Consider the following 15,903-nt stretch of genomic DNA (forward strand, 5'->3'; position numbering starts at 1 on the left):
CTCTCGTGCACATAGGAGGAACTTGAACTCAACAATCAACCTCAAGCAAATGTTTTTAGATTAAGGAAGAAAATATAAAAATAAAAAACTCCAAACAGAAAGACACTCAAACCTGGAATCGCCACACCAGTGTGAGCTTCTATTTAAAACCTAACTTACTGTCATTTTCACCACTTTTAAAGCAGTTTGGATACCCACATTTTTTTTCTGAACAACATTTTGTCTGAGGAATTTATTTTACATTGTATTGTATTGCGATTGCAGAAATTGTTTGGTTTTGCGAAAATATAGACAATTTCCTTTACTACAGTAAAGAAAAAATTCAATTCAAAGGTTGTTTTGCCACTATTTTAGTACGGCCTACTGAAATTGTGTTGCATATGGTTCGTGAATTCAAATCTGTTGAACTGTTGATGGTTGTAATAATATATTTAAAACAATACTTAATTATCTAACACGATTAATATTTTTTTGGTACATTGTCCAGTATATAAAGAAGTAATAATAATTTCATAGATAGTTTTTCTTCTTTAAATAATTATTCGTCCCTGTTTTGTTTTGTTTTTTAAGAGCGTTGCACGTAATGTCCACCAGAGAGCGCTGTAACCTCATTGAGAAATATCCAAAGCACCTGTTTACAGCTTTTCTGAGAAATGAACACACTCGGTTGTTTATTTGCTTGTATACTTTCTACTTAGATAAATGCATTCACGGTAAATAAAGTTGCACTTTAAGGTTTCTACCAACAAATTGCGCAGCCGAAGTTTTCTTTAATGCGCTTTTCCAAAAGTTGCATTCCATCAATTCGGCATTTTTGAATGAATTCTGCATGATTTCTTTATATCGTAGTGAAAATATATGTCCTGTTGGGATATTCGCAGATGGAAGGTGCCGTTTATGGTCGTTTTATGCGCTCGCGGTTCCTTTAAGTGGGCCGAGCCTGTGCGGAAAGACGCTCCTCCGCACTCCCCGTCTACCTGCTGCCCACTTCTCTCTCCCACGTCTTGATTGGCCGTCTCGGACCAAATCCTCTTGAATGATTTCAAACCCGAGTGTTTGGACAAGGAGGACTTGTGGGGGAGGGAGGAGGAGGAGGTGGAGGAAAGGGGGTAATTCCGAAGCAGGCTGGGTGGGAAAAGGGATTGAGCCGTGCGTCCTCCGCGAACGCACCGCCTCAGCAAAGAGGTTTATCCCCGGAGAGCCTCGATCACGCTGCTTCTGCTTCATACCGATTGCGAACAGACCGCTACAAACAAAACCTTGTTTTTTCTTTTTCTTTTTTGGGGTCGAATCATCGGTGGGTTTTTGTGTGTTTTCCATCACTTTGGATGGAGGGATGTCCAGCGCGCACGGTGCGCACGGTGACGGGACGCGCTGTGCCGTGCTGACGGGACCGGGACCGGACCTGCTGTGGAAATCTGTGCAAATCAATTGAACATTTGACGGAATGTGAGTACGAGCAAGTGTTTTTTGGTCGGTTTTTTTTTGTTTGCACATTTCTCCACACAGATTTTTTTGCCCGGCTGTTGCCATAGAATCGCATCAATATATATGTTTTTGGCATTATTTTGGAGATCAGAACGATTTTTTTTTTGTTACATTTTTATTATATTCTGGACAATGCATTCGTATTTTAACACCATTCCACAGCTGAGGCTGGGTTAGGCGTCATTATTTGTATTCTTTTATTTTTTTTTAAATTGTTGATTATTTGTAACGACTGAATACAACGTGCGCTGGGAACCCGGCCAGAGACAGCCATGGCTAAAAATCCGTCCGACGGGCCGAAGGATGACCTGGGCCAGCTGACGGACGACGAGCTGCTGCGCTGCAGCAAGGACGACCTGCTCCGGAAGCTGCGGAGGATCGACGGGGAGAAGATGAACTTGATGATCGAGCACGGCAACATGATGAAAGACATCAACCGGCGGCTGCAGGTGCACCTCCACGAGATCCGCAGCCTGAAGGAGATCAACCAGAAGCTGCAGGACGACAACCACGAGCTGCGCGAGCTCTGCTGCTTCCTGGACGACGACCGGCAGAAGGGCAAGAAGCTGTCCCGCGAGTGGCAGCGCTTCGGCCGCTACACCGCCAGCGCCATGTGGAAGGAGGTGGGCACCTACATGCTGAAGCTGAAGGAGCTGGAGGCCAACCAGGAGAGCGTGTTGAGGGAGAACTCCGACCTGAAGGAGATCATCCTCATGCTGGACGAGGAGAGGAACGGAGCCGGGTCCAGGAGCTCCATAGACAGTCAGTCCAGCTTGACCAACCTGAACGGCGGCACCGGCACGGTCAGGGACGTCGGGGACGGCAGCAGCACGTCCAGCACGGGCAGCGCCGGCAGCCCAGACCACCACAATCACAACCACATACACAAGCCCTCAGAGAATAATAAGCTGGGTCCCACCATGAGGAGGTCCATGGACGACCTGTCTGCGCCACACCACCACAGGAGCATCCCCAACGGGCTCAATGGTGAGTACACATGGGACATCTGCCCCACATATCTGTTTGTCCCACGTTCCAACCAATAGATGCATTGACAGGTTATTAAAGAAAACTTTTTCCCCCCCCATTAGCCTCCCCCATTGGCTTCTTCTCCTAATTGCCCAAAGATTAATACACTCCCAAGTGATTACTCCGACAACATATGCTGATCAGAACTGTGAGGGATTAAAGCTGGGGGTCTTGGCTTAACCTCACTGTAAAATCTTGATTGGGTTGATTAAACTCCCATGTACACACACACACATGCACAGCACCCACCCCCCCCCCCCCCTCCCCCCCTAAGTGGCCGTTTCGCCACCCCATTGCTTGAGACCATCGCTGATTTAGGTCAGTGCACCTGTGGTTCTCAAGGAACAGGGCTTAATCTCGAAAGCTTTCAAGGGGAGGCTCAAACTGTAATTTTTTTTATTGGGTCACTTGCTTATTATTATTGTTGTCATTTGGCTGTGGAGGAGCACTCATACCCGCTTAGGGACTGTTTTAAAATACATGGCGTGGAACCAGAATTCAAGCGTCCCCGTTTTTCAACCTAAATACACGGATGAGAGCTGGAAGTGGGGATGAAAAATGCCCTGATGGACCAGGAGGACACTAAGCTCAGTTTAGCAAGCACATGGTCCCATGATCTGTTTGGCAAACGGAATAACTCCCCCCCCCCCCCCATGAAAATTTTTTTTTCTCCATCCAGCTGAAACTTGAATTTGTGACAAAAGCAGCATCACGTGACAGTTTTATTGTCTATTGGTGCAAATCACAGGATGGACACGTACATGAGGCAAAGCTGACGGGTAGCCTGTAGTCTGGAAACACACACATCGCCACACTCTTAACACAGAACATTTTGTGTTTCATTATGTAACATCAATATTGTGTTGGCGGCGGCCTCGCGCCTCTCTGAGCTACTGTTTCGGTGAGATGTGTGTGACATTGCGTGCCCCCCCCCCCAGGCGAAGGCCGTGTTTGTGTCGTCGCTGACAATGATGCGCCGATACACGGCGAGCATGGGAGAGGCCCGCATCATTCCAGGCCAGGTTTATTATTTCATTGTTGTGAGCAGTTCGTCGGTAATGAAACCGATGCTATCTTGTACTGAACAAAGCTGAGCGTTGCAAATCCTTCCAAGATTGCAGACATCAACAACTCTGTGGAACCCTACACAACTATTGTTGACGTTATCTAAGTGCGCCGATCAAACGGGGCCTCGTTTACACGACGGCATCTCAAAAGGGGAAGCCTTGGTTTCTGTATTTTCGTTTAAAAAAAAAAAAAAAGTTTGTTGACACGGCAACGGCAGCAACGCCGAAAAACGGCTAGAGCTTTCGTGCAAAAGTTTTGCGTCTTCACTTGTAGAACGTTAAATGTGACGGAAATGGGGTCTTCATCACCAGCACAGACTTTGTTTGCTTGGCTGGTTGAAACTTGAGCGGAGTGACCATGTTGTGGGGTCAGATGTGCCCGTAGTGTGCGGTCTGGCGAGAGTGGTTTTATTTAATGCTGGCCAAATGCTAGTGGCTCCCCTGAGCATTTAGGAGACAAGCTCGAGGATTGCCACTCAAGTGCTAAATGAACAGCATCTGTCTGGTTGCCAGACAAACACAGAGTAGGAGAAGGGGGGGGTGGTGGAATGAAATGTAGTTTTTTTTCTAAAACTAACATCCTTTCTTAACCGAAAGTTTGATCCACATTCTGTCGAGTCTTCTGATGAAAAGTGGCCGTCAAAGATTTCCATCTATTTGGAGGGAAAAGAGGCACTGGGAGAGAGGAGTGCATAATGGGGAGCCACTGGAAAGGGTCTTGTGGTTGGGGTTTTTTTTGGGGTGGGGTGGGGGGGTGGGTGGGAGTGGCTGAATTGGCAGTGAGGGGTTGGCTGGGAGGCCTGGGAGTGGAGCGGCGAGGACTGTTGGAGGGCATATTGAGCTGAAAGGAGGTTGGGTTTCGGAGACGTCCCGCTGTCTGCTTAATTGAATTTCTTGTGCGTTGACACAGCCAGCCCCCTCCTCCCACTAGCCTCCTTTTGTGGATATAGGCTGTGTGTGGGAGAGATTGTGTGCGTGTGATTTTGTGATACAAGAACGGAGGCTTCTGTTGGGAAGAAATAGACGATAAAGCGGCTGCGATTGCATAAAACCGCAAACTGCTTTTTGTAACCTAAAATAGTAACTCCTATTCTAAAACTTCCCTGTGTTCAACTTTTGGTGGTCTCGCGACCCGATTCCAGTCAAAGGCCGCCTGAAACTTGACGCTGTGTGCATTAGGCTCCCCTATAGTGCCGCGCGGCCCGAGCATACTTCAGACAAAGTGGCCAAGAGAGACCGGCAAACGCCGCTTTGACATAGTGCAGACGAGCGAATAAAGATCCTTTTCCGCAATAACACTTGTTGACCTTTAGCAGACCCTCACTCATCGCACCTCCTCCTCCACCGCTTAGCTGCCAGCGGCTTTGAAGAAAAGTGTTTCTAACTCGGCAGATAAAGACGCCATAAGTAAGCCAGAGGATGGGTTTCGTCAGACTCGGAAGAGAAACGATGAAACTCGGGCTGACCTCGACATATTTGACTTCTTATGCCGTTTTAAGAGCCGTCGGCAAAAAATAAAAACTCGCAGCGCAGCAAGCCTTTATTGTGCTGTGGTGTTTTTAGTTCTGAGGAAGGAAGCTGCGGAAGCCACTGATACCACCAGGAGGACCAGGAGCATAGATCTATATCACCCAGACTTGTATGGAAGTCTATGAGCAGGAGTCTAGTTTTAAAATTCGATGTGCTTTGTACGTTCTTTTGCATTTTTGGTGTGTTTGGTGAGTCAGAGCACCCCTGAAGGCCTCTCATATATATATTACATGCCCTTAGGCATTTGGGCGTTCAACTTTTTGAAAACCTTCTGATTCAGTTGCCGTGTAAATAGGGTAAAACGCAACTACTAAATAACCAAAACAGCTCCTGCACATTTGCACCACGGCCGTAGTAAGTTTCCTCCAGAGTGTCATGACTCCAAAGTCTAAATTCTCCTTGGACTTGGAAGTTTTTATAGTTGAGTCACAGAAATACAAGTCCAACTTGGCCGTCTGTCCATGTTAATGTTGATTTTTATAGTATATTGTTCTTTGTGTGCATGTTTGCATGGCTTCATTACAAAAACGGCCAACTCGTGACCCAATACGCTCCATCGTTTTCAAAACGTTGACATTTAAATGCGAGGCTTTTCTGAAACCGAATAGCAAAAATGCTTTTTCACTTGGAAGCATTGTTGTGTCAATGGAGCCTGGTGGCGGGTAACGGTTTTATTACCCTGCATTAGGCTCACAGTAAATAGACGGTCGACGGTAAACGAAAACATTCATTTAGTAAATCAACTCAGTCCAGCTGCGCAGGGACAAGTGGTCCGGGCGCATCGCTGCAGCCGCTGTGGCCTAATCCTCCACTTTCACACAGTCCGTGTGTGTTGGTGTTTAAACTGTGCGTGCCAGAGGCCATCCAGATCTTGAACCAAGCCCAACTCCTGTCGGCTGCTGGGAACAGTGTGCAGAAACGCTGGCCTCCTTGATTGCGGAACAGTTTAGAGTGGCCTTTCCTCTCTCCTGCCCTCATATACCTGCAGGCTCCGCTCATACCAGCAAAAATCTATTAATTCCAGCAGATTGAACGGCTGCCAGAGGTGGATAGGCTCACTGGGAGTGAAGTAATTTCCTGATAGAGTTTACAGTCATTAAAAAAAAAGAAAGAAAAAAAATGAGTGACCACCTTCGACTAATAACAAAACGGCCTTCAGTGAGTTGACTTCTTATGGAACGCAAACGCAAGAGTGCAAAGCTGAAGAGGCGCGGTTGCGAGCGACGTGAAGGAGAGTGGCTTGCTGACAACGTGAGAGATGGAAGTCGATTGTTCTAATAGGCCTGTTGAATAAACAGTCTGAACTTTGTCCTGTTAGCAGTTGAATTAATGAGCTGGCCACCTGACAGAAAGCTCTTAGTGAGATTGTTGAGTCTTATTCGCACTTATTCAATAAATGGTTTGAGAACAAATTGCAAATGGGGGGAAAGAAAAAAAAAAAAAAAAAAAACAGACTTCGAGAGCACGTCCCAACTAATGCTTGTTCGGTTGTTCCTCAGCTAGCCTCCTGAGTACTTTTAAAAAAAAAAAGCTGCTGCGTCTCCTGGAGCTATTTGCCAGCCATTGTTACCACGCAGTCTATGAACCTTTTAAACAGTATTTCACTCCCAGAAACCCGTTGGATGGGTTGATGATTCACTGAAGGTTAGAATTCAGGAGTTCTTTTTCAGGGTGCCAATTTCAGCTCGATTCGTATTTTATCTTGTCCAAACAGGACTGCGTTGACTCGGGAGCCACATCTTCTCTCCAGAGTAAACTTATAAAAGCCACAGCAGTTTGGTTTTCAGTCACTCTGAGTCATCTCGTAAAACAATCCGCTCGGGCTCAAATGAAGTTCAAATTGGCCCTAATTAGCTCGCTGCAAACTCATAAAATAGTGTTTAAACAAGGGGGTCTTTAGCTCGTGTGTTCCCGAATATATGAGGTGTCACGGAGAGTGTGAACTATTACCTTTCCTCATTTCAAGGCATTGCGGATCACTCTCTCCCTCCAGTTTTCTCTCCTTTAACCCTTGGGGGGGAGATCTGACCTACAAACTCACAATGAAACTGTAGAACCAGCCCTCCCACTTGGCCACCAGCAAGCGTATTTTATCATGTTTGCACAAATTACTCAGCGCCTTTGTGTTTTCACATTTATATTTGACCTGGGCCGTGTTTTTCTTCCTCCCCGTGAGGTGCCTTGCCAGTGAGCTCAAAATCAAACTTTTAGATCCCTGCTTTCATGTCTTAACAACACATATGAAGAACTGTTATTAGGATCTCGTTTTATTGTTGGAAAAAAATAAAAAAAATCAAAGTCACTCGTTCAGTATGTGTCCTGTTTTTCTTAAAAACACCAAAGAGAGTCATCGCCAGCCAGTCTCGACTTTCTCTGTGTGAGTTCCTTTCTCGTTTCAAAGGAAACCAGAGGATCAACAACACAATGGTGTTTTCCTGTCCGCTGTTGTCTCAAGTCATTGTGTGCCATATCTGCGGTTTAAAAAAAGAGGCCGGAGGGGGGGGGGGTCGTCGAAGCAGGAATAGAAGGTTTAGGTGGCTGATATCCTGTTTGTCCACACTCAGAATCACATTCCTGAGTACCGAGAGGGTTTTCTTGTAACCCCGGCTTGTCTTTTTCCTGGAAAAGTTGTCAAAACTTTGAAGAAGTTGAGGTGAAAGTGACATTTCGTCTTAGTTTATAATTTGATACTTTCACATGAGGTCGGGCTTGTTATAGAAATAGTACGCGATTGGTTTCTATAAGTTGGTTTTCAGTTTGTAAAGTATCATAAGCATTACATTATCTGTCATTGACTGTTTTGGCTGCTGCATTCATGGGGATGAAGGGGTACAAGAATATAATGACACAAGGTGGCTTTATTGTCATTGCAATTGAAAAAATCACAACAAAATCCAGTTCTCATCAAAAACTACATCGAGGCAGAAGTTTGCAGGTATTTCTGGGGTCGCTCTGTGTCAGAGGTCTCTTGGTCATGTTTCTCAGCACCCTTTCTATCAGTGTTCGGCCTGGTCTGCTGATAACACAGATAAAGGACCAGAAACACACACACACACACACCCATAGTGGGTTAAGAGGAAGAGCCACAGGGGAAACTCTCAGCTGTGTACTGTCAATGAAAAGCCAGACTGTCAGGACGTCCCACATTCCTGAATAAACAAAAGAGGAAGTGGGTCCCTCTCTCCTTTGTGACACAGCAGGAATGCCGCTGCATCGGACGACGGAGGAATGAGGCGATAGCGAAACCAATGTGGTGTCGCGTCACCGGGCCACTTTTTGAACCTTTGTCTCTCCGTCTTTTCTCACCTGCCAAACTTCTGTCGTGGTTCGCCCTGTCTTACCTCCTCCATCTGCATCCATCCCTCTTTGCGCTTCCTGTGAACCTGCTGTCTGATCCACTGTCTTTTTCATTCCCGTCATCGCAGCAGCCAGCCGACAGAATGAGGTTATGGAGCCAGCGTGAGGCTCAAGCACACAGACACAGACTTGCTCGGAGATCTGATGCCGGGACCTTCTAGCAGAATAGCAGCTTTCATCAACAAGTTGTTGGATGCTTTATGTTTGTGTGGTCACCGCTGACACGGTGGCGCCTGCCTCGCGTCGAGCCGACACCGTGTTTTCCTCACAAATACGAAAGGCACTCGAACCCAATCTTCGTCTCCCTGCGTCTCCCCTCCTCGTCTGGAGTTGTTTCTGAGTGGATGTCCCTTCTTTTTTCTGATCGTTGGGCAGCGGGCTGCCAGAGGGACTGGGCTGGTTAGTTACCAAGGCAACAGCAATGATCAGCGGGGTGAGTGGACGGCACCCAGGCCTGGCCTCAGAGTCAGTGAAGCGGAGGAAAGTGAGCGGAAGGGGGATGGGGGGAGGGGGGTAGATTTGGGCCGAGTAGGCCTCCTCGCTGGTTGGTTGACCCATGCAGAATGATGCCAGCTCCTGTGAGGTCAGCTGTGTGTGTGTGTGTGTGTGCTGGCTGTTTCGAAATCACTGACTCATAAGAAACAAAAAGGGTGCGGCCCGAGTTGTACTTGGCCTACCCATATCATGGAATTACCATTTGCTTATTTTAAAAGGCATAACTCCTGAACAATGCTGATGCAGAGATTGCAGAGAAATGTTGCTTTGACTACTTGGGCAAACAAGTACCTAGTGAGTGGAATTCAAAAGTCTTGAAGTAGCTATTTAATATGAAGACACAGAAAGTTATAGGCAAGTCGGTAGTAAAGGTGTTTTGAAGCGTTGTAGCATTAGCAGATCCCATTTACACCACAGTCTTACAGCTATCTTGCCCTCGTTGCAGTGAAGCGTAGCTACGCCTGTGCCCTCTGTTGGCAGACTGAGGCTGATCATGATAGAGAGGCACTGCACCCCTGGCAAGATCCTTATCGATCTGTGTAACTCCACAGATGGCACCAGATCTAAGCAACTGATTTAAATGCAAATGAGGGACACGAGAGAGTTCCATCGAGTAACGGGGGGGGCACGGAGACAAAGCCCCATTTGGGACGATGCCATAAAGTCACCATCAGCAATTTGATTTTGTCTATGCAACGCGCCCTGCGACCTTCGACTGTACAACAGTCCCAGGTTGCCAAAAGTCAGCAGATCGTAGACGGAACACCTCTTCATCAGCTCCTTTCGGGGCCTGGGGAGGAACAAGGCGTTCCATCTGGATTTTCTGCCTGTCAGCTCTTTAGTGTTGGTTGCTGTGACATTGGAGACTGGAGTCAGCAAATGTCTTCACCTTGCTTCACTTTACAATGTGCTGTCACCTCATTCCAACCTCTAGTCTAAGAGGTATAGATTGTCTTCTTGAGAGCATCGAGTCCGTTCTCTTGTGGATGATCCTGGTACAAGTCCTTACTTTAGAATTCCTCACCAAAAATGTAATTCCTGCCTTGGGATTTGTGCAAAGTCTGTTACAATAATGTTAAAATATATGCTTTGTTGCTTAGTTGATAACAGCTTCCCAGTCATAACTGTATAACTGGAGTTCATGCAACGAAAAAAAAAATATATGAGGAATTGGCATTGGGCCATTGAGATGAATGAGATAATGTGGAGGCCTGATGGTCGGCTGAAGCATCTGGAATGAATTGTACGGTCTACAACACTGTTGCTCCATCCTCAGGAATTTTCTGTTTGAGGGTTTCAGGTGACCATGGCTTGGTTTTCTGGAGGGTAATTTCCTCTCGTGGGTCCGGCTGCGTAACTTGGGTAAACATGTTCTATTGTGGTTCATAGACATTTCGCCTCTTGTATATTTAGCTTATTTACAGTATCCAAGTATCAAGATATCGCTGGATGAATGAAACATTTGGATGATTAATGGTCAATCGAATGGGGACGCTTTTGCGAATCGGGCAAAAATGAGACGTTTCACTTTGCTGGCGTTGACGGAGAGCGTGACTTTCAACACAAATGAGCAGAAAGTCAGTAAGTTCGAGGCGTTGCCATGTCTTCCCCATCCTCCAGGTATGTCCTATATTATGATCACTTTAACTATCTGTCAGAGGTTTCTATTGTTGTCCACATCATGTTAACAAGGTCAGCGAGGCAGGAGCATCCCATCCGTCTGTTCCAACTTTTCGACGACTTTTCATAGCAGAGGGAAACCTTTACCCCAATTGACCAATCACTGCAGCTGTGAAGCGCTTCAAGCCATTTCTTCCGTTTTTTTTCACTCCACAAATATATGCCTTCACCTTGAAGAAGGGGGTAAACATCAAAGAGCATCTGGCTGACTTGAGTGTGAAAAATATCTCCTGCTGGCCCAGAGACCCGTTGACCACACATGAAATATGCAAGAAAGCAACCCAACAGGTGAGAAATGGAGTGACAGTGGAGCCGGTCAGGGGGTCAGACTTTTTACTCCAAACCTCTTGACTGCCTCATCAGTCCTCCCTCGACATTAAACATTTATTTCAGAATTTTTTTCATCTCTTCGTCTGCACCCAGCGTCTCCGTTGACCCGCCGGCGACAATCTGACAGCTGCTCAAATTCCATCGAAAAGGTATTAAGACCAGCCCACTTAACTCGACCTCGGCCTCAGATTATACGGTCCGATCGAAGTCGTTGTTTATCTGCCAAGCGCTGGGCGTTTGATTCCATGTACTGTGGCGATCGTAAAGCGCTTAGGTTGAAAGCTTATAATCATAGGAAAATGCAAGCTCACAGAAAAGGAGTTCGTCTGACTAAATCAATGACTGGCCGCAGAAAGGGAGATAGAAATCCATTTAGTTTTTTTTTATCTCTTCCCGGAATCAGGATATGGAGGATATTTGTGCTGATATTACTGTTCACAGAAAACCATCAGCCATGTCTGCCTGATTATCTAAAACTGTTCCTGGGTCTTCCTCCGATCCTCTTTTTACTCCATCAGAGTTGGCTTTCGGTTCAACAGATGTGCAGATAATGTCCGATTACACACCGGCTTGTTCAGCTCTGTTTGGCCACGGCCATGGATCTTTAAAAGGAATGCAGTGGAGATAGGTGGGTAGCAGGTGGGAGTGACTTTGGCTTGAGTGTGGCGTTCTAACTGTTGATAGAGAGAAGAGAGGGTTCGATCTGTTTCTCTCCAGATTCATACGAAGTCATTTCGGTGTCAAGAGGGATCAGTTGTCAAACTTCAGGAGGACGTAATACAGTGTTGTTCTAAATCTTCTAACTTGCACCTTTCGAGAAGAGTCCCGCATATATAGTGACTCCGAGCACCGTTATGGTGTATACGGAGACTCATAGTGATATAAAAGTTTTTCATTTACTTAAAAACTTTGCATTAAAAGAGTTTCTCAAATTTCTCCCTGTACACCCAAAACACCATAATGCCAAGCATTTGTTAACCCCCGAAAAATAATAATCTCATTCAATGGTGTTCAGGAAAACAGTCAAATTGTCCCATCTGCACTGAAGTCGTGTAATTTAGGAAACTTTTAGAAGCGTTTGTTTTATTAGGAACAGCAATTGTAGCTTTCTGCATGATAGATGCAACAATATATAAATAAGGTCATAACATGACAAGATGAAGATATAAAATACCACAATAAACTGAGTGTAGAATTCACTCACATCATTGCCTTTTTCCAAAGTTTGAAAACTCATATGTCAATAAACTGTGGAAATCCCACATAATTGTGGGATATCAAATGAAAGCTGAAACGTTTACCCAGAAATCCAGATGTGCACAATCACGGAGCGGTCATAATAAGTGCAAGCACGGCGCTTATAGCAGCTGATAGAAATGCTACTGCAGCTGTGACGTCTTCGACAATGGCTTAGTGAGGAACTAATGAGTGAACGTGGCGAACCCCCCCCTCATCTATTCGCTTCCCTCCGGTGTCTCGCCCATTCGTGTGATTAATCCACTCTTTTAAACTCGCGGCTATCTCAGGCGGCACTTCAGGTGGAGTAACAAACATCTCCCTGAAATTCCTCACGGCTGGGCTTTGCTATTATCTCCTCAAGATGCCATCTTTTACCACCAACCCCCCCCCCCCCCCCTCTCCCCGCTCAGTCAACAGAATCTGTAAGGGGATTAAAACTCGTTGATGTTGCAGCTCCCTGTAATGTGGCGTGGGTTTAGAGGGGACGGCCTCTTCGTTAAAGGGATTTGAACGTGGGATCCGGTGCTGCGTCTTTGTCCGCCGCGCTTTTAGAATACGTGGCACGTAGCCCTGCATATGATGGGCGCCGCATAAACCGAGGTCCTCTCTTTTAAACCCTTTAGAAGACAGAAACGGTGTTAAGTGGTATGCTTCACTTGATGAAAGTGCTCTTACTGGGATGCAACGGAAAATGACAAAACGAGGAGAGGAAGAGGGGGCAAGGTTTCCACGTGAGGGTTTTTTTTTTTAGGAAGAACCTGCGCCAGGAGGATCTAAGGTTGAAGATCCTGGAGCAACGGAGGACACTGCAGAGCAGGGAGCACTTCCCTTTTTTTTTTTTTTTCCCGCTTGTTGCTAGGATACTATCCCCTTTTATTCGGTATTACGGGGTTCGCTTTGTAACACAGGGAGGCGCCTCCTTTTTACTCTGCACTTTGTCCTGTACACTTCTCACGCTGCTTTTTGACACATTTCTACTGTCAACTTTGATTGTTTGTCTTCGGAAGGACCCGAAACGAGTCGTGTCTTGTTGCGGAGGAATGCGCGGCGATGGAGGGTTTTCCTCGCCGCCGGTAGCTTTGCACCGGCGGGCCCCTCGAGTAGGAATGTGCCGTACCCGTGGGGCCTCTCTATAGTCGGCACATGCACAACAAACAATTGCAGTAGGCACCAAATGGGGAAAAAATGACGAGGGAACCTGTACCATATGCTGGCGGTGTAGTACTTCCACAGGCCCCGGTTACACACACACACATACTGGATTGCTTATGCAATGTGAAACAAAGCGAAAGGTACACTGCCAGCAGTTTCCTCACAGACGTTAATAATTGATCGCACAGGATGAGATAAGTGTGTCCTAAATGCTCGCAATCTACGATGTTTTCGCCTCAGCCGTGGCAGCGCGGTTCACCAGGCGGGTGGAAAGGCTGACGGAGGAGGTTTTATGGGAAGCCCACATCAGTGGTCGTCGGCTGACGACAGGCTCATTGGGAGGCGGGAAAACTGACAAACTGGCAAAATTTGGATCAGGCAGAGAATGGGCTCAGGGGAAAGGAATGAGGGTCGGTGGAGGAGAAGCAAAGTGTGTGTGTGTGTGTGTGTGTGTGTGAAAGGAGAACATGAAGAGAGCTGAACCCGAGAGGAGGTGAACATGGCAGTGCTGATAATGAGCGACCAGGAGGAGTCAGGGAAGGTGACAGGGAAAAGATATGGATGTGATTACATTCAAAAGTCATATTTTAAAAACAGAAGTATATTAAAGTATCCTAAAGCACTATACAAATAAAGTTTACTTACTTACCTTTGTTTATCATTTTATTTGTCTTTTAAGTGCCTTACTTTGGCTGTACTGTTTCCTCACTGTAAATGTGATTTGGCTGTCCCCACCTTTTTAATCTTTGGCTTTATTGCGTAAAGCACTTGAGGCTGTTTAATTTTTCTCTGAAAAATCCTCTAGAAATTAAACGTTTGCCATATGTGCAACACAATTGCAATTAAGCATAATAATAAAAGTAACACCAACACTTGCAATATATACAAAAGCTGCTGTTGAATACACAGCTATAGTAAGTGCGCTCAATGAAAGACCAACAAATATAGCCATATATACAAACTTTATCATTCATGCCGCGTGTACAAAGGAAATAAATGAGATTTATGATGAGAACTAACGTGATTGAGGGCAGAAAAGACACAAAAAGATGTCACAGCTGAAAATTGGCCGACCCTTCAGCCTCAGCTGCTGCGGCGCTGTGCGGAGTTAACTGTGGGGTGAAAAAAAACAAAAAACCCAACAACTTTGAAACACACAGTGAGGCTCAAAATATCACTGCACCTGCAGAGCACTGAGCGAGGCCATGGACTCCTTTGGTGCATTCCTTTGGAAATCTGTGTATATATACTCTATATGTAAGGAGTGGTCGGCTAATGGATAACCGTTGGGACCTGATTTGTACACTTTGCACTCCACGCCTGTGTTGCAGTCAGTAACTCAACCCACATCACCGGAGCTGCACGTTTACAGCGTTGTTTTTTTTCACAGCTGGACGAGACGCGTCTCCAGCTGCTTGCATTCTTCGCTGAACATCGAAAATCACCACTTTGGCCCAGTGTTTACTCACTTATGGGTTTTTTTTTGTTGTTTTTTTTTTTTTAAGAATTGTCGCTCTTACAGTGAAACCCTCAGTGTAAAAATGTGTGTTGATGTTAACAGCTTTGGGGCGGGTCTTCGCCGAGCCTTCACATTTCTGGGGAATGTCAATGAGGGGAGTGCGATGACAGGAACTTAGATGAAAGGAGCCGTGGGCGAAGTGCATTGTCATTATGCTGGAATACAAACACAGAGTCGGTTATGTGAGGTTGGGTCGGTTAACGTGGCCTTTCGCTGAACTGAGTTCCTCAGGAGAGTTGAAACTCAAAATCACACTTCATTCATGTTGTAAAACTAATTTAAGCCTTTAAAGCCGATTTTAGTATTCAGGGTGTTTTCTGCTTAGGTTTTTTTAAAGTTTTTTTTTAAGTTATACACAGTATATGGTCAGAAATGCAAAAATCTATTTAAATTTCTTATACATGAATGGAAAACTTCTCCAGTTTAAGGTTGACCTTACATTCAGCTGTGCAGTGATGTTATCTGATGCATTTGTTTGAAATTCTTTCATGTATAATTTGGGCGTGAGCACTTCCAACAATGGAACTAAAACAGCTGTGAGCATATCGTTTAGTTTTTTTCCCCCCAGTAAAGAAAAATATCACGGGGAATCTCGGGATACCACTCATCCTCACGCACATTTGTCCGAAAATGGATTAATAACACTAATACATTCTCACCTACGTACATCTTAAGAGTCGCCAGTGAGCAAAACCCTGCAGACATGTAGGGGTTTGGAAAGGCTCCGAACATGAAGGCCTCCTCTTGCTGTAAACATGGAATTAGGAAGAATTTCTCCACAGAGCCAGCGGAGCAGCGAGACGAGGACAAAAAGCCGGCATATGTTCCTGTCTGCTAATCTGGAGCTTTTACAGTAAGATCAAAAAGCCGGCATATGTTCCTGTCTGCTAATCTGGAGCTTTTACAGTAAGATGATTAGAGGTTTGATATCCTTCCACTAAAAAAACAAAAAAACCCAGCTTGTTAATATCCACTTAAAACTGATTTACCTTAAAAAAAAAAACACGCACAAAAAAA

The 15,903-nt window shown here is 45.6% G+C and overlaps 1 protein-coding gene across 4 annotated transcripts in view; it reads left to right on the top strand.

Annotated features, from left to right (window-relative positions):
• The first annotated feature begins 1,643 nt into the window (after positions 1 to 1,643).
• ccdc85cb (coiled-coil domain containing 85C, b) overlaps positions 1,644 to 15,903 on the top strand; it is a 46,416-nt gene continuing 32,156 nt past the window's right edge. For all 4 annotated transcript variants that reach the window (XM_080514496.1, XM_080514497.1, XM_080514498.1 and 1 more), the window contains exon 1: positions 1,644 to 2,475. In XM_080514496.1, coding sequence (XP_080370622.1) covers positions 1,761 to 2,475 — 715 coding nt within the window. In that variant the 5' untranslated portion in view covers positions 1,644 to 1,760. The remainder of the gene's footprint in view (positions 2,476 to 15,903) is intronic.

Source organism: Blennius ocellaris (assembly GCF_963422515.1).
Source record: "Blennius ocellaris genome assembly, chromosome: 18".
NCBI lineage: Eukaryota > Metazoa > Chordata > Actinopteri > Blenniiformes > Blenniidae > Blennius > Blennius ocellaris.